General features: G+C 47.6%; 2 protein-coding genes across 17 annotated transcripts in view; both read right to left on the reverse strand.

Moving 5' to 3' along the window:
• LOC127386564 (UDP-glucuronosyltransferase 1A1-like) overlaps window positions 1-19,542 on the reverse strand; it is a 58,588-nt gene that overhangs the window by 19,686 nt on the left and 19,360 nt on the right. Inside the window, exons 1-2 of one of the 16 annotated variants that reach the window (XM_051623816.1) lie at window positions 18,869-19,508; window positions 11,651-11,964 (exon numbers count right to left, since the gene is read on the reverse strand). The exons of 9 other annotated variants lie outside the window; for them this stretch is intronic. In XM_051623816.1, the coding sequence (XP_051479776.1) occupies window positions 11,651-11,964; window positions 18,869-19,400 (846 nt within the window). In that variant the 5' untranslated portion in view covers window positions 19,401-19,508. Of the gene's footprint in view, window positions 1-8,286; window positions 9,231-11,650; window positions 12,726-15,323; window positions 16,496-18,554; window positions 19,510-19,542 lie in introns of those variants that run through there. 6 more of the 16 variants (XM_051623801.1, XM_051623820.1, XM_051623815.1 and 3 more) reach the window with 6 other exon arrangements.
• LOC127386573 (UDP-glucuronosyltransferase 1A1-like) lies at window positions 43-4,267 on the reverse strand. Its single transcript, XM_051623855.1, has one exon. The coding sequence runs from the start codon at window positions 2,331-2,333 to the stop codon at window positions 1,440-1,442; it is 894 nt and encodes a 297-aa protein (XP_051479815.1). The 5' UTR covers window positions 2,334-4,267; the 3' UTR covers window positions 43-1,439.

The following is a 19,542-nucleotide window of genomic DNA, read 5'->3' on the forward strand; positions in this document are numbered from 1 at the left end:
ACCTCTGTACTGGAGGACAGTGGGATTTCAGGAAGAGAGGCATCCTTCAGCAAGTGGTCTGCTCAAAAGTGCTGCTTAACAGATCGTTCCTTTTCCAAGCAAGAATTTTCAGTATAAGAATCACAGACTGGTTTGGGTTGGAAAGGACCTTCAAGACCATCCAGTTCCAACCCCCTGCACGGGCAGGGACACCTCCCACCAGCCCAGGCTGCTCCAAGCCCCATCCAACCTGCCCTTCAACACTTCCAGCTTCCCTGGAAACTCTCACCACCCTCACACTGAAGAATTTATTCCAAATGTCTCACCTAAATCTCCCCTCTTCCAGATTAAAGCCTTTACCCCTCATCCTCTCACAACACACCCTGGTAAAAAGTCCCTCCCTGGCTTTCCTGTAGCCCCTCCAGGTCCTGGAAGGAAAACTCCTCCCCTCCTACCAATCCAAATAATTTTCTCTTTTGTAAGATCAGAAGGACATTAATGCTTCAGAAGGGAAGCAGTCTGTTTTCTTTATCAGTTTTCTATCTTGACACTGTAAATGAAAATGGAAAACTGGCTAAAAAAATTTCTTTCCCCTGGAATAAGGATGAAACAGGGGCTGGAAGTAGGAAGGACAAGGAGGTGCTTTTTTGCCAGATATATTTAGAACTGGACTGACCACTCAGAAATACAGTTCTGGATCAGCCTGGGAAGAGGATGCCCCAGGACCATGGAAGCAAACAACACTAATGCACAGAAAAGATTTGCAAACAGTCCACCTTAATGATGAAAATTATTGCCCAGCAGTAAATCTGACCACACAATAATGTCCTATGGAGGCTGATAGGATGCACCAGAATTTTTTTGAAGGACATTTCCTGACTTACTTCTTCCCTCGGCCCACCCTTTGTAGGGAAACTTCTCAGAAGGCAGGGTGAGCTGTAGCAGATGGCTCAGTGCTGGCTTGCAGCTCCAAAAACCTCCACCAGTTCTGCAGAAAGTGGTGTGAGGAATCCATGCAGTGAAAGGAGAAGCCTAGACTGACAGAGCAACCAGAACATTACCTGCCAACTGACGCCTTGTGAGACTTGATTTCTAAGTTCTGAAAGGATGGTTCTTTGTAACTGGGGAGGTTCCTTGTTTTTAAAAATCAACTGTGACAGCAAAACAAATACTGATCTGGCAAACCTAAGCCAGGAGAGACCTGCATGCTAAGCTGGGGATTGCCCTCACTGCTGGGTGTGTGCCTCCAGTGATAAACTCCTTCCACCTAGACCAAAGTAAACAATTCTGTGAGCCAAAAATGCTTTGAGCCTGCTAATGCTACAGAAGAGGGCCTACAGGGCTGGGAGAGAATGAAAATCAACCCAGTTTTCCCACCCATTTTCTTGGTCTTGACACAAACTCACCCGTATGATTATACACACAGAGGGCATCTGCAAACAGCCTTTCCCCTTCAAACCTTAACATGTTTTATCAAGGAAATCACTGACCTGAGAGAATGGCTTTTTCCTCCCACAGTTTATACCTCCAATGAAAACCATGTTGGGCATCACTGGCATGGGGTACTCAAAAACAAAATCCATCCTTTTCAGCCAGATGGATCCGTGGCTTAAAAGCTCCTTCATTGTTACTGGTCTGTGGAGAACATCTGAGGCCAGGAGTTCAAAGGGCAAATAGGCAAAATGGCAAAGGAAGGACTCTGATGATTTCAGGAGGATGTTTTCCACACGCTGGATAAATGTCATGTGGTCCGAGTTGTCTGTAAAAGTTCTTGGGATGTAGGAAGGGGGGTCTGGACACTGGGCAGCCTGCAAATCCAAACTGCAGGGGAGTCCCCGTAAGAAGAAAACGGACGGGACAGAAAGATGCAGAGCCAGGATTTGTCCACACGGTACGACAGGATCCGTGAGGACAGCATCAAATCGGCTGCCTTCAAGGTATTGCATCAGGTCCTTGTTGTGCAGTAAGCTGGTACAGGAGGAGACGTAGAGGCTGGAGATGACTTGAACCTTCTCGTAGAGCGCAGCAACTCTCCGGAGAAAAGCTCCTCTCTCAAAAAGATCATTGGCAAACGAACGCGCCCTCGCCTCCAGCTCTTCCCTGGTTAAAGGCACTGGGTAGGTTCTGAGGGTGTAATATTCGGACGCCTTCACGTTCAGGTTTACTTCTGGTGCAACCACGACCACTTCATGCCCTTTCTGGCCCAGGGCCACCAGCACGGAGCGCATGCTGAGCCAGTGGCTCCCGTCCATCGGCACCACCAGCAGTTTCCCACCACTGGCTGGGCAGAGCAGGGAGAGGAGAACCCAAACCCCCGTAGCAACTAAGGAACTGCATTTACTCACACGAGCCATGTTGCTACAAATCCAAAGTCTGTTTGTCTGCCCTGACCAGCAGATTTTAAGTAGACCCCCAGCTCCCTGCCAAATTCTCACATTCCCCCTTAACGACCCAGCACAACCAGTCAAGCAGTAACCCAGGTGTTAACTCGAGGTGTTAACGAGTCATTCAAGGAATGCAATTAACCATTTTGGGTTGGGCAGAACAGGGCTTGGTATCTGAGGATCCCTTGGGATGGGTCCTTTCTGATTGTTTCCCTTCACTGGGGCCAGTGAAACAGGGTTTCTCGGAATCACCAGGTACAACACGGTTGGACTTGATCTTGAAGGTCTTTTCCACCCTGATTCTATGATTCTAACCCCAGGTACAAATGTATTGCAACAAGCAAGGCTGCAGCAGAGGCTTGGACCAGTGGAGGAAAGGCACTGAATACCTGTTGTTCATGCCCAACAGGTCTTTTTTCTCATCCTGACCTAAATTTGTGCCCCTCTCGACCATTTTCTTCTTCCAGGACCAACAGGGAGGAAAAGTCACTCAGTTGTACTTAATTAAATACAGGGAAGCCTGGACAGAAATAGGCACTGAGAGTCCTCTTGTTTCAGGCCAGGGATTGATTTTAAATTGTGAGAGGTGTTGGTGGGACTTAAGATGAAAAACTAAAAGTAAGATCCCATGTCTGAGCAGTCCACAAGTGCTTGTGATAAGCTCCTCAACCCATAGGATTATATTTTGCTGCCTGGTCTAACAGTGATGCAGAAGACAAGAAGAAATCAGGAGTGAAGAACCAGCATCTGCAACGAATATTGCTGCTGGACTGTGACCTCTAGCCCCTAAGCAAGGTGAGAGTGAGCTTTGTCTTCAGAGCAGAGTCTGATTTTTAAGCTGCTTTCCCAGAGGATCTGCCAGGGTTTGCCCTTGAGGAGTCATTAAGCAGCTCTGATGGACTGAACAGATAGGGAAAAGCACCAGCTTTGATAAACGTGGTCCTGGGGGGGGGGATGGGGGTTGAAAGAGACTTTTGTGAAAAAGCAAGATATGAACACCAGCAGCTTAACAGCAATCAGCGGGACTTGGAATGAAGCACCAAAGCCTGAGGGCAGGGAATTTTGGGGAAGATGGGCCAGGCTTGTAAAATGCAAATCCATTCTGTCCTGAAGCTTCACTCCTTCACACTCACAAAGGCCTTTGAAGTTGGGGGAAGAGCAAGAGTGGTGAAAGGGAGGAGGAATCCATGCCCTAAGACTCAGGGAAGGCTGAAAAGGGAAGAACAGAGAAGAGTCTGTTTATTTTTAAGTACTGTTAAGGATAAAACTATTCTTTCATGGCTGAAGTGGCTGGGTTGATCCTGGCTACAGATTCTGCTGAGGAGAGCTGTCTCCTCCTTCAACTCCTTTTCCACCTAACCACTTCCTTACCCAAACTGGATGTCTCCTAAAGATGCAGGTGAGAATTCAGCTTGTCTAGTTTTTGTGATGGAAGCTGCTGCCGACCAAAAGCTGTTGTTAGACCAAAACCTCCACCAGAAGACAACAGCTTTTGACTCAAACCCAAGACAGCTGGTGCAGAACAAAAAGGACGTGCTGCTACTGCACACAACCCACTGAGTTATTTTCCTGACTGAAGAAGCAACTAAATACTCTGGAAGAAATATTCTACTGCCTCTTATGTGGGGCAAAAGAATTTTTGGACTAAATCACCTGCCCTTTTTGCATTAATTTCCAAGTGAGATGGTGTTTGTTCACCTGATTTCAGCTGGGATGAAACAGAGTCCAGCATGTGATCCCCTCACCAAACAAAATCCCCGTGTTGGGCAGACCCAAGGACAGGAGATGGAATCACATCTTGTTCTCCTGGCCTGGTTGCACAGGAAGCACAAAAGTAAGGAATGTCAATATCAAACACCTTATGAAATCCTCCCTCAGCTCACGCAGGGGTTTGACTGCCAGAACCTCCCCCCCTGTTACACCTTTCCCAGCTGGTCACTGCCCTGAGATAATGGTTTCTTCTGTGCACAGCTGATGCCTCCAATGAAAATCATATTGGGCATTATAGGCCTGGGATAGTCAAAGGCAAAGTCAAGTCTCTTCAGCCAAATGGAGCCATGACCTAAAAGCTGTGTAATTGTGATGGGCTTTTGGAGAAATTCTGAGGCCAGGCTCTCAAAAGGTGAAAAGAAGCCGCTGCAGGAGAAGGACTCTGAAATGCTAAGCAGGAAGTTCTTCACCCTCTGAGGGAACACCATGTGGTCTGCATTGAATGAGAACATTTGTGGGACGGGACGCTGAGCAGCCTGGATGTCCTTGGCGCACGGGATGCACACGGTGGGGACAGAAAAGCTCAAAGCAACTATTGCTCCACAGGGTGTCAGAGGGTCTGTCAAGATAGCATCGAATTTCCTTTCTTTGATGTATTTCATCATCTCCTTGTTGTAGAGTAAGGAGCTGCAGAACAGTTGGAAGATGGCAGAGCCGTTCCGGATGAGATTCCAGGTATTGAAAAATCGGATCAGCAAAGGATCTTGGCTGAAGCAATGCAAGCTGAGCGAGTGGAAATGATCTTTCAGGGCTTCCTTTTTGAGAGGTACAGGGTAGGTTTTCAGGTCGTAGCTCTCCCAGGAATCTATCAGCACTTTGCTGTCAGGTGCCAGAATGACGATCCCATGCCCCTCTCTTGCTCAGCTCCACCAGCAGGTCCTTCATGCTGAGCCAGTGGCTGCCCTCCATGGGGACCAGCAGCAGCTTCCCAGCAGTGGCGAGGCTCAGGCAGCACCAGAAGGGGAGCAGCACTGCCACCAGCATGTTGGGAGTCAGGAGAACCCATCCCCCAGCAAGGCCAGGGGTGGCTGGCAAGCTTTTGTAGTTGTGCTCTGCCTGCACAAACACTTCCTCTGCCCTTTGGAGTCACCCCATATTTCATGTTTAAGCAGGTTCGCACGCAACGGAATTATCAGAAGGTGATTAATCATTAAACTACACAATATTCAACTAATATTATATATTTTTCTATTCTGCTCTGGTGAGAACCCTCAGCATAGGAGAGACATGGAGCTGTTGGAGAGGGACCAGAGAAGGGCCACAAAGATGATCCAAGGGCTGGAGCAGCTCTGCTCTGGAGACAGGCTGGGAGAGTTGGGGTGTTCAGCCTGGAGAAGAGAAGGCTCCAGGGAGACCTTAGAGCACCTTCCAGGGCCTGAAGGGGCTCCAGGAAAGCTGGGGAGGGGCTTTTCACCAGAGAGGGCAGGGATAGGACAAGGGGTAAAGGTTTTAAACTGAAAGAGGGGAGGTTTAGGTTAGACATCAGGAAGAAATTCTTCACCACGAGCATAGGAAGACCCTGGCCCAGGCTGCCCAGGGAAGCTGTGGCTGCCCCATCCCTGGCAGTGTTGAAGGGCAGGTTGGATGGGGCTTGAAGCAGCCTGGGCTGGTGGGAGGTGTCCCTGCCCATGCAGGGGGTTGGATCTAGATGACCTTTAAGGTCCCTTCCAGCCTTAACCATTATATGATTCCATGATTATAAAAGGTTGAGGTGAAGTTTGTACTTCAAAAGTGGGCTTGCATGAGCATGACGTGTGTTTCCTACCACACTTCTCTCTCCTAAGCTGTGACTTCAGCTCACTGCCTCAGCCTTCTCCACCACAGCCTCATGACCCTTCTTGCCATCAGGAAGCCAGCAACCCTTGCTGACATTTCCTGACAGCATGGGAATCCATGAAGGAAATGCATCCACAGAGTGGATGAAGAAAAACGCTGTCTGGGATTACCCCACGTGGTAGCAGTGGCTCTGTGAAGAGTGGACCAAAACGACCTTTCTCCACCTAAGCAGTAGTTCTCTATGTCACTGAAGGCTGTCAGAGTTCAAAGAAAGTGTAGGGATTTGGTGTTTTTTGTGAGCACTCTCTTTTCTAAAGAAGCTCAGGCAAGTTGTCCAGTGAAACATAACTTGTGGTAGAGATGAAGATGAAAAGTCAATGGTAAAGCACCCAGGGGTTGGATTTTTGCTTTTAAAAAAACCCAAAACAACATGAGTTGATACAACTGAGAAAAACGAATGATTTTTTTTTAAAAAAAATTTTTTCATTGATGTAAACATGCAGTTTTCTGAGGGTAATTAGCCAAGAGAAAATCTCTCCTCAGCTCTACCTGCAACTTTCACCTGACCTCTGATCCCCTCGGGTACAAAACTAAGTTGCACAAGAGCAATTGACCCCAGATAACATGAACCAACAACAGGTTTCTAATTCCATATCAGGTCAGTTCATGGCTGAATCAGCTCATGAACTCAGTGGGGCCACATGCTTCTTGGCTATGAATTTCTGGGGTTTGGCTGTTGGTGAGAACCTCTCACCAGAGAGGTTTGAAAGTAGGAGGCTGGGCAGGTTCTTTAGGGACCCAGTTTGCTCCTCCTGGGCATCCAGGGCTCTCCATCACTGGTGGAGCTTTCTGTCATGTGCAGTTTCTGCAAGATCATTCTAAGCCTGGTGGGAAAGCTTTGACCTTGCTGAGAACCTGCCCTCCAAAAAGAGCAGCTCCACCACCTGCACCCTCCCCATATCAGTAGTTTATGACACAAGATTAACCCACAGGAAGAATGGGAACATCCAAACAGCTCGGGAGAAGGTGGTGCACAGAAAGAGACCTGCTGCTCAACGCCTCTGAAAAGGCTGACAAATGAACATGAGAAGATGATGAGTTCAAGTTAGACTGACAGATGAAGAAGGAAAGCCATGCATTTTTCCCAAATGGATACTGAGAAGATGGTTTCCCCCCCTTGTATTTTACAAAGTTATGGAGATGTGCCTGCACAGGATGAGGTCGTATGTAGTGTGGCTAGTGTGACTTCAGAAGAAAACCAACCCACACAAGTGATGAAATGTTGACTGCAGGTTGGCAAGCAACGTTATTGTCAGGACTACAGGTGCTCAAAAGCCTTTACAAAAGCAGAATCAACAGATGATGATGTGTCCTCGGGCTGCTCAGAGGTTGGACTGGATGATCTCAGAGGACTTTTCCAACCTGAAAGGAAGTGAAGAGCTCCCCTGTAGCTCTGCTGCTCCCAGCAAATGACCAGTGCCCACAGACATGTCTCAAAAGTGATACCACAAAGTGCCACTTCCTTGAGCCTAAACGTGAAGAGAAAGCCTTATATAGAATATTATGCTAATATTCTATTTTGTCATATTATCCTTTCTCCTTTTCTTTATGAAGCTCTCTGGGCTCTGCATGAGCCTGTCAAAGAGTCTAAAGGAAATCTGAGAGAAGAAAGAAAAAGCCCCTTCAGCTCCAAGATCAAGTTCTGCACCTGTGCAGTGATGCTGTGTGAGCACAACTCAGAAGTGAGGCAGTAACTTTGTGGGAAAGAGGTTTGTGTCCTGCTCTGTGCCTGGGAAGAAATGCCAGTGCTGGTCATTGCTTGAGAGACTACAGGCAACTATCAAAGGAGATGTAAAGGTCTGGATGAGCTGTAAAAACCCTGCAGGACATTTCTGTTGAAAGCCAAAGACAGGAAAGAGGAATGAAAACGTAGCTGAGCCTTGCACACAAGTGCCTTTCAGCAGACACACGAGTTCAGATCAACCTCCCATTGCAGCAGGACATTGCTGTTCCACCAGCACCTACCAACAGAATGAACTTCACACAACCAGCCAGTTTGGGAGCCCTGTGTCATGGAAACACAACCAAAGCAAATAACTGACTTTGCTGAGCCTAGGGTGAGAAACACCAGATGACTCTGAGCAGATGCTCTCAGGGGTTTTTGTCAGATGTGATGAGAAGGGAAGTTCCTGTTGGACTTTTCAGAAAATGCTCATGAACTGAAAGAAGGTCATTTGGTTTCAAGCTGTGGAAAACTGCCCAAACCTGGCTGTCTTAAACCCTGAATAGATAGGAGAAATAATTCAACAACATTTCCAGAAATGACCTGATCTCATTCCACTGGGAAAAAGTAGAATCTGGGGGAAGAAGAACATACCTGAGAGAGGGGTTTCCTCTTAGCACAGTTGATGCCTCCAATAAAGACCATGTTGGGCATCACTGGTCGGCTGTACTCAAACACAAAGTCAAACCTCAGAAGCCAGATTGAGGCAGGGCTCAGGAGGTCGAGGACAGTCACATCTCTCTGAAGAACTTCAGAAGCAAACTGTGTCACATCTTCAAAGAAATAGTCACAGAATGCAGTTTCCAGGAAGGCAAGCAGTGCATTTTCCACTCTCTGGAAAAAAGTCATTTGGTCTGAGTTGAGAGTGAAGGCCCTTGGGATGTAGGGCAGAGGGCTGGGGCACTGTGATGCCTTGTAGTGTAAGTTGCAAGGAAGTCCTCTCGAGAAGAACACAACGGGAAGAGACAAATACTGTGCAAGTATTGGTCCACACGTGAAGGCAGGGTCTGTCAGGACAACATCGAAGCTGCTTTGATTCAGGTACTGCAAGATCTCCTTGTTGTTGAACAGGTCCTTGCATGGAATGAAAAACATACGAATAATCCTCTCTGTGATGTTCCATATTGCCAGGACTCTCACTGGGAGAGGCACGTCCTTCAGGTGAGCTTCAAAATACTCCTCAAAGCTGCTATCCAGCTCTTCTGGAGTGTAGGACACTGGGTATGTTTTCACCGTGTGTGTCTCTGATGTTCCCATCCTCCAGCTGACTTCTGGTACCACCACCACCACTTCGTGTCCTCTCTCAGCGAGCTTTTCCACCACTTGCTTCATGCTGAGCCAGTGGCTTCCATCCATGGGCACCACCAGGAGTTTCCCTCCATCCGTGAGGCCGGGCAGGAGAAGGATAAAAATCCAGGCCCAGCAAAGCTGTGAAGTCATGTTCCTGTGGTCAGTAGGGACCGAATGAGACTTCTCCTTCAGGCTGGAGCTTGAACATGCTTTTGAAGGAAGCAGATGGATTTATCTGGTGACGTGTGTTTCTTCATTATCCCCTTCTAGTTAATGATTACCTGCTCTGAGCTGGATAGGCTTGTTGGGGTTTTGCTCCTTATTACATGTAAAGTGAACTGGCCTTATCATATTTCTTTCGAGTCACTGGACTTCCTCAGTGTTCCGTGGAGAAGTAGCTCCTCAACATGAGAGACAGTTTGCATGGGACCTCTCTCTTGGTCCTTGGTGTGTCCTGTCTTCTCCCTTGGCCAGGGCCAGAGAAGGCAAGTCTGGGGGAAACAACTCAACAAACTTCCTTGTGGTTGGAGACAAGGATGGTTAGATACTTTCTCTGAGGACAGGAGAGGAGACCCTCAGGATAAGGGGAGGGGGCAGATGATCCAGCTCTTCTGAGCTGGCAGGCACCTCCACAGTCTCCAGTGACACCCAGAAGAGACACTGTCTCTGTTTCCTTGTGTAGAGCAACTGCTGAGTAAGTGGCAAAATGCAGTTTTCTTCAGAGAAACTTACAGGCAAGAGGAAGGTGAGAAGTCAAAGGTCAAGTGCCTGGGCTGGGGTCTGGGCTGTTTTTTAATAACCAGCACTTTGAATAACCAACACTATTTGGTGCAGCAGAGAAAAAGGAATTCTTCTTCTCATGGATGCAGACCTGCAGTTTTCTGAAGGGAATTAGCCAAGAGACAATCTTTTCCCCAGCTCTAGATGCAACTTGCACCTGACCTCTCATCCCCTTGGCTACACAACTAAGTTGCACAAGAGCAGTTCACCTTTGTACCCCAGTTAAGGTGACTCAACAACGTGTTTCTAACCCCTGAACTCACGTTTTCATGGCCCGTGTCAGGTCAGTTCATGGCTGAACCAGTCCATGGACACAGTGGGACCAGATCCTTCTGGACTGTGAATTGCTGGGGTTTGGCTGTTGGTGAGAACCACTCACCAGAGAGGTCTGTCCAACCACGATCCCAACTCTACCAAGTCCACTGCTAAACCATGTCCCTCAGCACCACATCTCCACAGCTTTTAAACACTGCCAGGGATGGGGATTCAACCACCCCCTGGACAGCCTGGGCCAGGACCTGACAACCCTTTCAGTGAAGAAGTTTCTTCTGATATCCCATCTAAACCTGCCCTGGTGCAACTCGAGGCCATTTCCTCTCACCCTAAACAAGCTGCTCTTTCCACAGGATGATATTTCTGAAGAGAAACCATCAACCCAGGGTTTACCCTGCACAGAGAGGTAGATCTTATCTCCCGTAGGATTCACTCCACATCTCTTTACACTCTTGCCTCACTCATTGCTGGCCACTGTTGAAAGTGAAATAGAGGAAATCCCTCTGCTCTCTCTGGAGAAATGGAGCTAGGAAAGCAGGCTGAGGATACACAAGGCTTTTCCCGGTTGGGAACATGAGATTTCCACCAAATGATCAACGTCAGTGTGAAGACAAGAGACACCAGGTATAAAAGAAGGGCAGGGTGGCTCCACCCTTGTGGCAAGGACAAGCTGGTAGCAGCTCCCAGGCCTTCAAGATATACAAGTAAAGAGTCATGTCATGAAACCAGCAAGAATTTACCTCTTAAGCTGCCAAATGCCACTTGCATGAGACTAAACACCAGAGAATGCCTTACTTCTGATATGATGCTAATCTTCTGCTTTATCATCTGATCCTTTATTTGCCTGTATTCTTTATGAAGCTCTGCATGAGCCTGTCAAAGAGTCTAAAGGAAATCTGAGAGAAGAAAGAAAAAGCCTCTTCAGCTCCAAGATCAAGTTCTGCACCTGTGCAGTGGTGCTGTGTGAGCACAACTCAGAAGTGAGGCAGTAACTTTGTGGGGAAGAGGTTTGTGTCCTGCTCTGTGCCTGGGAAGAAATGCCAGTGCTGGTCATTGCTTGAGAGACTACAGGCAACTATCAAAGTAGATGTAAAGGTCTGGATGAGCTGTAAAAACCCTGCAGGACATTTCTGTTGAAAGCCAAAGACAGGAAAGAGGAATGAAAACGTAGCTGAGCCTTGCACACAAGTGCCTTTCAGCAGACACACGAGTTCAGATCAACCTCCCATTGCAGCAGGACATTGCTGTTCCACCAGCACCTACCAACAGAATGAACTTCACACAACCAGCCAGTTTGGGAGCCCTGTGTCATGGAAACACAACCAAAGCAAATAACTGACTTTGCTGAGCCTAGAGTGAGAAACACAAGATGACTCTGAGCAGATGCTCTCAGGGGTTTTTGTCAGATGTGATGAGAAGGGAAGTTCCTGTTGGACTTTTCAGAAAATGCTCATGAACTGAAAGAAGGTCATTTGGTTTCAAGCTGTGGAAAACTGCCCAAACCTGGCTGTGTTAAACCCTGAATAGATAGGAGAAATAATTCAACAACATTTCCAGAAATGACCTGATCTCATTCCACTGGGAAAAAGTAGAATCTGGGGGAAGAAGAACATACCTGAGAGAGGGGTTTCCTCTTAGCACAGTTGATGCCTCCAATAAAGACCATGTTGGGCATCACTGGTCGGCTGTACTCAAACACAAAGTCAAACCTCAGAAGCCAGATTGAGGCAGGGCTCAGGAGGTCGAGGACAGTCACATCTCTCTGAAGAACTTCAGAAGCAAACTGTGTCACATCTTCAAAGAAATAGTCACAGTATGCAATTTCCAGGAAGGCAACCAGGGCATTTTCCACTCTCTGGAAAAAGGTCATTTGGTCTGAGTTGAGAGTGAAGAGCCTCGGGGTGTAGGACACAGGGCTGGGGCACTGAGGTGCTTGATAGAATAGGTTGCAATAAAGTCCTCTCAAGAAGAACACAACAGGAAGAGACAAATACTGTGCAAGTATTGGTCCACACATGAAGACAGGGTCTGTCAGGACAGCATCGAAGCTGCTTTGATTCAGGTACTGCATGACCTCCTTGTTCTTAAACAGGTCCTTGCATGGAATGAACATCGTACGAGAAATCCTCTCTGCGATGTTCCGTATTGCCAGGACTCTCACTGGGAGAGGCACGTCCTTCAGATGAGCTTGAAAATACTCCTCAAAGCTGCTATCCAGCTCTTCTGGAGTGTAGGACACTGGGTATGTTTTCACCGTGTGTGTCTCTGATGTTCCCATCCTCCAGCTGACTTCTGGCATCACCACCACCACTTCGTGTCCTCTCTCAGCGAGCTTTTCCACCACTTGCTGCATGCTGAACCAGTGGCTTCCATCCATGGGCACCACCAGGAGTTTCCCTCCATCCGTGAGGCCGGGCAGGAGAAGGATAAAAATCCAGGCCCAGCAAAGCTGTGAAGTCATGTTCCTGTGGTCAGTAGGGACTGAAAGAGACTTCTCCTTCAGGCTGGAGCTTGAACATGCTTTTGAAGGAAGCAGATGCATTTATCGAGTTCTGCTTCATTTCACAATCTTCTAGTTAACAATTCACTGCTCTGGATTAGTGGGTTGGTTTTTAGGTTGTTGTTTGGTGTTTTTTTTTCTCATGACTTGTAAAGCCAAATGTGGTAACTCTTTCTGTGCTGAGTGACTGGATCTCCTCAGTGTTCAGTGGAGAAGTAGCTCCTCAACATACAAGTCAGGTTGCACGGGACTTCCCTCTTGGTCCTTGGTGTGTCCTGTCTTCTCCCTTGGCCAGGGCCAATGACAACTGCAAGCAGCCTCCACAAACTTCCTTGTGGTCGGAGACACGGATGTTCAGATAATTTCCCTGAGGACAGGAGAGGAGGCCCCCAGGATAAGGGGAGAGGGCAGATGATCCAGCTCTTCTGAGTCTGTCACAGTCTCCAGTGACACCCAGAAGAGACACTGAGAGAGACTGACCTGGCAGCTGAGGCAGAGCTCTGTGAAGCTGAAGCCCAGGTTCTTGCTCCAGAGCAGCAATACAAGATGTCCCTCAGGCTGTTGAAATCTCCTCACCACTAATTGCCCAACCATCGAGGAGAGGCCAGAGCCATGTTCTAAATGTGTTTTAAGGCCCAGTGCTCCCTGCATGGCTTGGCCTGTCCAGCAGAGATTCAGGGGTGAGTCCAGGTATTGACCTGCCTGAGCCAACGAGCAGCTTCAGAGCAACCATGGGTGTCCAAGGGCCACCAGCTTCACAGCATGGCTTTTCCCTTGTGTCAAGAATCTACTGTGTTAAGTGGCAAAACGCAGTTTTCCCTCAGGACCTTGATAACTTTTTCAGAAAACAGAATATTTGAGCCTCAGAGAAAATGAGAGTAAAGATTAAGATGAGAAATAAAAGGTAAAGTTCCGGGGATTTGGTTTGTGCTTTTGTTGTTAATAACCAAATCCAGTTTGCACAGCAGAGAAAAATGAGGGGTTTTTTTCATTGATGTAAACACGTAGTTTTTTTAAGGCAAGTATCCAAGAGGAAGTCTTTCCCCATCTCTAGATGCACCATCCATCCAACCTTTGATCCCCTTGGGCATAAATCTATGTGGCACAAGAGCAATTCCCCCTTGTACCCCAGATAACACGAACCAACAATGTGTTTCTAATTCCACATGAGTTCTGTTTTTACCTCTTGGTGATAACCACTCCCCATAAAGCTTTGTAAGCAGGTGGTTGGGCAGGTGGGACACTTACAGCCATCTGCTTGGGTCTTTCATATCTATCAGCAATCTTTCCCTCTTCTACTCCATGTCCTTTTGGGAGACCCCTTGTGAGCAGCTGTTGCTCCTTTTTCCTTCATTCCAACATACAAAACCAGTAAGAGTGAACCAAGTGGCACAAGAGTGTCCTGGGAAGAGGTTTGGTTCTGCTGCTTCCAACTCCACATGCTGATTTGGACTCACAGAGGCTACTCATAGAATCCTAGAATGGTTTGGGTTGGAAGGGACCTTAAAGATCATCATAAGGGGATTTTACAGGAGTCATCTGTACCCAGAAGAGTTTAAAACCTACTTCAATAGCCTAGAAAAGAAGGGGAGGATACAATAAAAACAGGTTTTCTGTTGGGGCTAGATACTGACACCTTGACAGAACAGGAAAGATGCAAATGAACCAATCTGGGAGGTGGACACGACAGAAAAACACTAGATGAGTAGCTGAAATCTTAGAAAGTCCTAAACTTTCACTGGGACTGAAAGGAGAGTGTGTAGAGAGTAGGATGGATGGATAGGCCAGGCGACAGCTGGGAAGGGAGGACACCTTGAGCAGACTGTGCTTATGGCTGTTCCTCAGGCTGCTCTTTCAGAGCAATATTGCCAGGTCCTCCAAGCCTGGCTTTGCTTGCAGGGACAGCTCTTGTGAAGATGGACATGGCCTAAGAGACTTAGATGAAACAGAAGCCAACACGTCTGGCTCCTCTTGGGAGGGAAAATTTGCAACTCACCAAAGTTCAAGTGGACTTTAGTTCAACACAACAACTTAACATTTGCATGAAAGTACTGTACCATTTAAATCTTTGTGCCTAATGAGACTTTGGGGTTGCCAGGAGAGGATTTAAGCTGAATGCTGGACACCAGGAAATAACATCTCTGCATCAGGCAGGATCACAGAATCACAGAATCCTAGGGGTTGGAAGGGACCTCAAAAGATCACCCAGCCCAACCCCCCTGCCAGGGCAGGGTCACCCAGAGCACATCACACAGGAACGTGTCCAGGGGGGTTTGAATGTCTCCAGAGACGGAGACTCCACAGCCTCTCTGGGCAGCCTGTCCCAGGGCTCTGTCACTCTCACAGGAAAGAAGTTCTTCCTGATATTCACATGGAACCTCCTCTGCTCCAGTTTGCACCCATTGCCCCTTGTCCTGTCACTGGACATCACTGAACAAAGCCTGGCTCTGTCCTCCTGACACTCCCCCTTTACATATTTGTAAACACTTATGAGGTCGCCCCTCAGTCTCCTCTTCTCCAAGCTCCAGAGACCCAGCTCCCTCAGCCTTTCCTCATCAGGGAGATGTTCCACTCCCTTCAGCATCTCTGTGTCTCTGCCCTGGACTCTTTCCAGCAGTTCCCTGTCCTTCCTGAACTGTGGGGCCCAGAACTGGACACAATATTCCAGACGTCTCATTAGCTTTCTACCTTTAAAATACCAAGATCTTCTCAGTTAACTTTTTGATGTAAGGACGCTTAAACTTTTCTGCTCTCGCTTTTTCAAGGAAAAGCAAATAAAACCATATACCTGTGAGAGTTTTTTCTTCTGATCGCAGTTTATCCCTCCAATAAAAACCATGTTTGGCATCACTGGTCTGGGGAACTCAAAGACGAAGTCGTACCTCATCAGCCAGACAGCTCCTTGGCTCAGCAGGTCTGTAGCTGTCACTTTCTTCTGCAACAGCTCGTAGGCAAGTTCCTCAAAGGGAGCGAAGAGGGGCTTACAGTACACCAGCTCCAGCAGGTGGACCAGCACGTTCTTCAGGCGTTGAGTGAACGTCATGCTGTCTGAATGATTCAGGAAGAGCCTGGGGACGTAGGAAGGAGGCTCTGGACACTGGGTGGCTTTATAATCCATGCCACAAGGAAAGCCCCGCAAGAAGTAGACGGAAGGAACGGAGAGATACTCGGCGATGATGGGGCCGCACATCAGAATCGGGTCGGTGAAAACCAGGTCAAATTTGCTCTCCCTCAAATACTGCAGCATGTCTTCGTTGTGCAAGAGGCTCTTACAGTTGGTGAGAAAGAGGTTGGAGATTTCCAGCACGCTTCGATACATCGTGAGGATGATCTTCAGGACAGGCTGCTGGATAAAATGAGCGCCGAGGAATGACTTGAGTGTACCAGCCAGATGTTCCTCCGTGTAGGGGATCGGATACGACTTCACGGTGTAATTCTGAGGCTCCTTTGGCTTCATGTACAAACTTGAGGACGGCACAATCACAACTACTTCGTGTCCTTTTTGCTGGAGCTTCTCCACCACGGGGCGCATGCTGAGCCAGTGACTTCCATCCTGAGGGATCACCAGGATCTTCCCACCCTCAGCAAAGATTGGTGATGATGCCAGGAGAAGAAACATCCAACCACGTTGGTAAAAAGAATGAAATGGAAGAGCCATGGTGGTGGACATCAACCAGAGAGTTCTGCTCTGGAGCTAGTGCAGTCCTTTATCTGAAGGTTCTTGCAAGCTTTCACTTCTCTGCAGGGAACTTATTGACTGCAGAAATCAATATTTAACTTCCCAGCAGTGGTGTTGTTAACCCTTCACACCGCAATTGCTCGTGTAACATGGAAAGGGATCACACTGTTGTAGAGAAAAGATGTCCCTGTTTGTACTTTGTTAATTTTTAAGCTTGGAAGTTTGGCAGCACGTTCCTTCCTTCATGAAACTGAGAAGACCAGGGATGTCATCTTGCAATACTACTTGTGGTTAGTAGCATTGACTTGGTAAGTACCCAGTGGGAAAACAAGCCCAGGTTTGCTTTCAAAAGGCAACCTGTGCAGTACACTCAGCAGAATGAATGGAAATTGCAACACCACCTCTTGAGCCTGAGAACACCTAAGCAGTGTGTGGAAGGCTGGTGTTAAACTCCCACCTCCCAGAAGGAGTCAGACCTCCATGTCTTATGAACCTGTCACAGCTACCAGGATGTACCATGTACCCAGACCTCAGGAGGAGAACAATCCTGTTTGGCTTTTCTTCCCATGGTACTAGACAAAAAACCAAATGAACTAAAGGATGGGTTCAGGGCAAGGGAAGGGAAAGGAGGCCAGCCTAAACCTTTAGGGACACAAAGGAGGAGCCTTGGTCTTTGGTCACTGCCCTGAAAACCCTTGTCATGTATAGTGAGCAAGACAAAATTTAGGAGGAGATACAATATCTTTTACTAATCCCACTGAGAACACACACAGGGAAATTCCCAACAAGCCAACTAGGCTTCTGAGCTCCCCTCCCTTCCCAGCTACAGGTGGTAACATACACAACGACACACAGGTGTAACAGTTTGGAGTACCCCAACCTGGGTTTCCAAAGAAAGCTCTACTAGGGTGGTGTGACCCCTTTTTGTTGGCAGTTACTGCTGTCCTCTGGGAACCTGCAGCAAACTGAGGCTCTTGGGCCTTAGCTGGAGAAATGTCTTTGTGCAAGTAAAAGCAATGCCAGACCAGGCCTTCTGGATGGTGCAAAGGAAGAGGTGTCTGTGAAGGAAAGACTTGAAGCAAAACTATCAGCAGCCCAAGTTTGTCCTGGTCCTTCCTTTTATAAGTGGTGGTGGTATTTCCAGCACCTTCAGTCTGGAGAAACCAACCCTGACAGCTCTAGGCAATGGGGTTTGTCTCAGTAAGACACCCACAGGGTGCCAGCACTGCTCTGTGTAGCTCCACCCTGTCACCCTGACATGGAGAAACCCCCTTTAGGAGACAGAGAACCTGTCTCTAGAGAGGGCCAAATATGGGAGGTGAGAGGTGGGAGACAGTTTGGTCAGGCACAGACTGGACAGATTTATAGATCATTCAAATGAAATGCTGGTGATTCAGAAATAAAGAGTTTCCTGCAAGTGCTGTCATGGGAACTGAAGAAATTGATGTGGAATGTGCTGTTTGGTGTGGGTTGTTTTCCTCTGCATTTGGATACAGTCACAAACAGCAAAATTAACTGGTTGAAAACAGCCAATGTAAAGTTCCTTTTCCAAAGTAAGAGCACAAGGTCTCTTGCTAGCTTAGCTACACTTTCTAATAGACTCAACTGACTCCCTGCTTTTTGTACCAGAGCATCAGAGCAAAGACTGTGGAAAAGGTGAAGCAGCAACAGGAAGGACAGAACTAAAAAAAACCCAACAAAACCAACAAGATAAATCACAGGTAAACAGAACAGCCAAACAAAGGATGAAGTTCTTAGGTAAGTACAGAATCACCTGAGGTCAGATCTAAGCTGGGTAATTATTATTCAGAAAATGAAGAGACTGGTTTATGCTTTAAAACCCACCTGATTTGGTTTACACGTGTTTCTAGTTCATTACCCAGTAGCAAAGGGCACCTGGAGCACTTTCAGGTCTGAAGGGAGCGGTGCTCGTTACCAGCTCCTGTTGGATGATCAGAGGAGCACCACAGGGTAGGTGGCACAGGGCACCAGTCAAAAATGTCTCCTTGCCAGAACTTCCCTGATGCTGCTGGCTCTGGCAGGAGGGTTTCAGAACAGGACCTGCTTCCTTAAAGCTTGTTGTAGAGGGACCAGTCACAGGGGGAGTTCTTAGTTTCACTTCTCTTTTACTTGACTACCTACCTACTGAAATCCTGGGGTTATTGTCGTATTTCAAGTTGCCTAGTTGTTAAATTCAATGTCAAGATGTGGGAAGCAACTGCCAAACCCTGATTGTATTAAATCCTTACAGACATACAGAAAATCCCGTAGCACAGAAGTCGCAGAAACGACGTCATCTTATTTCAGTGGAAAGAAGTATGAAGTGGAGGAAGAACATACCTGAGAGAGGGGTTTCCTCTTAGCACAGTTGATGCCTCCAATAAAAACCATGTTGGGCATCACTGGTCGGCTGTACTCAAACACAAAGTCAAACCTCAGAAGCCAGACTGAGGCAGGGCTCAGGAGGTCGAGGACAGTCACATCTCTCTGAAGAACTTCAGAAGCAAACTGTGTCACATCTTCAAAGAAATAGTCACAGAATGCAGTTTCCAGGAAGGCAAGCAGTGCATTTTCCACTCTCTGGAAAAAAGTCATTTGGTCTGAGTTGAGAGTGAAGAGCCTCGGGGTGTAGGACACAGGGCTTGGGCACTGAGGTGCTTCATAGAATAGGTTGCAATAAAGTCCTTTCAAGAAGAACACAACAGGAAGAGACAAATACTGTGCAAGTATTGGTCCACACATGAAGTAGGGATCTGTCAGGACAGCATCGAAGCTGCTTTGATTCAGGTACTGCAGGATCTCCTTGTTGTTGAACAGGTCCTTGCATGGAATGAAAAACATACGAAAAATCCTCTCTGTGATGTTCAGTATTGCCAGGACTCTCACTGGGAGAGGCACGTCCTTCAGGTGAGCTTCCAAATACTCCTCAAAGGTGCTATCCAGCTCTTCTGGAGTGTAGGACACGGGGTATGTTTTCACCGTGTATGTCTCTGATGTTCCCATCCTCCAGCTGACTTCTGGTACCACCACCACCACTTCGTGTCCTCTCTCAGCGAGCTTTTCCACCAGACACTTCATGCTGAGCCAGTGGCTTCCATCCATGGGCACCACCAGGAGTTTCCCTCCATCCGTGAGGCCGGGCAGGACAAGGATAAAAATCCAGGCCCAGCAAAGCTGTGAAGTCATGTTCCTGTGGTCAGTAGGGACCGAATGAGACTTCTCCTTCAGGCTGGAGCTTGAACATGCTTTTGAAGGAAGCAGTTGGGTTTATCTGGTGACGTGTGTTTCTTCATTATCCCTTCTAGTTAATGATTACCTGCTCTGAGCT

This window comes from Apus apus, chromosome 6 (genome assembly GCF_020740795.1).
Source record: "Apus apus isolate bApuApu2 chromosome 6, bApuApu2.pri.cur, whole genome shotgun sequence".
Lineage (NCBI taxonomy): Eukaryota > Metazoa > Chordata > Aves > Apodiformes > Apodidae > Apus > Apus apus.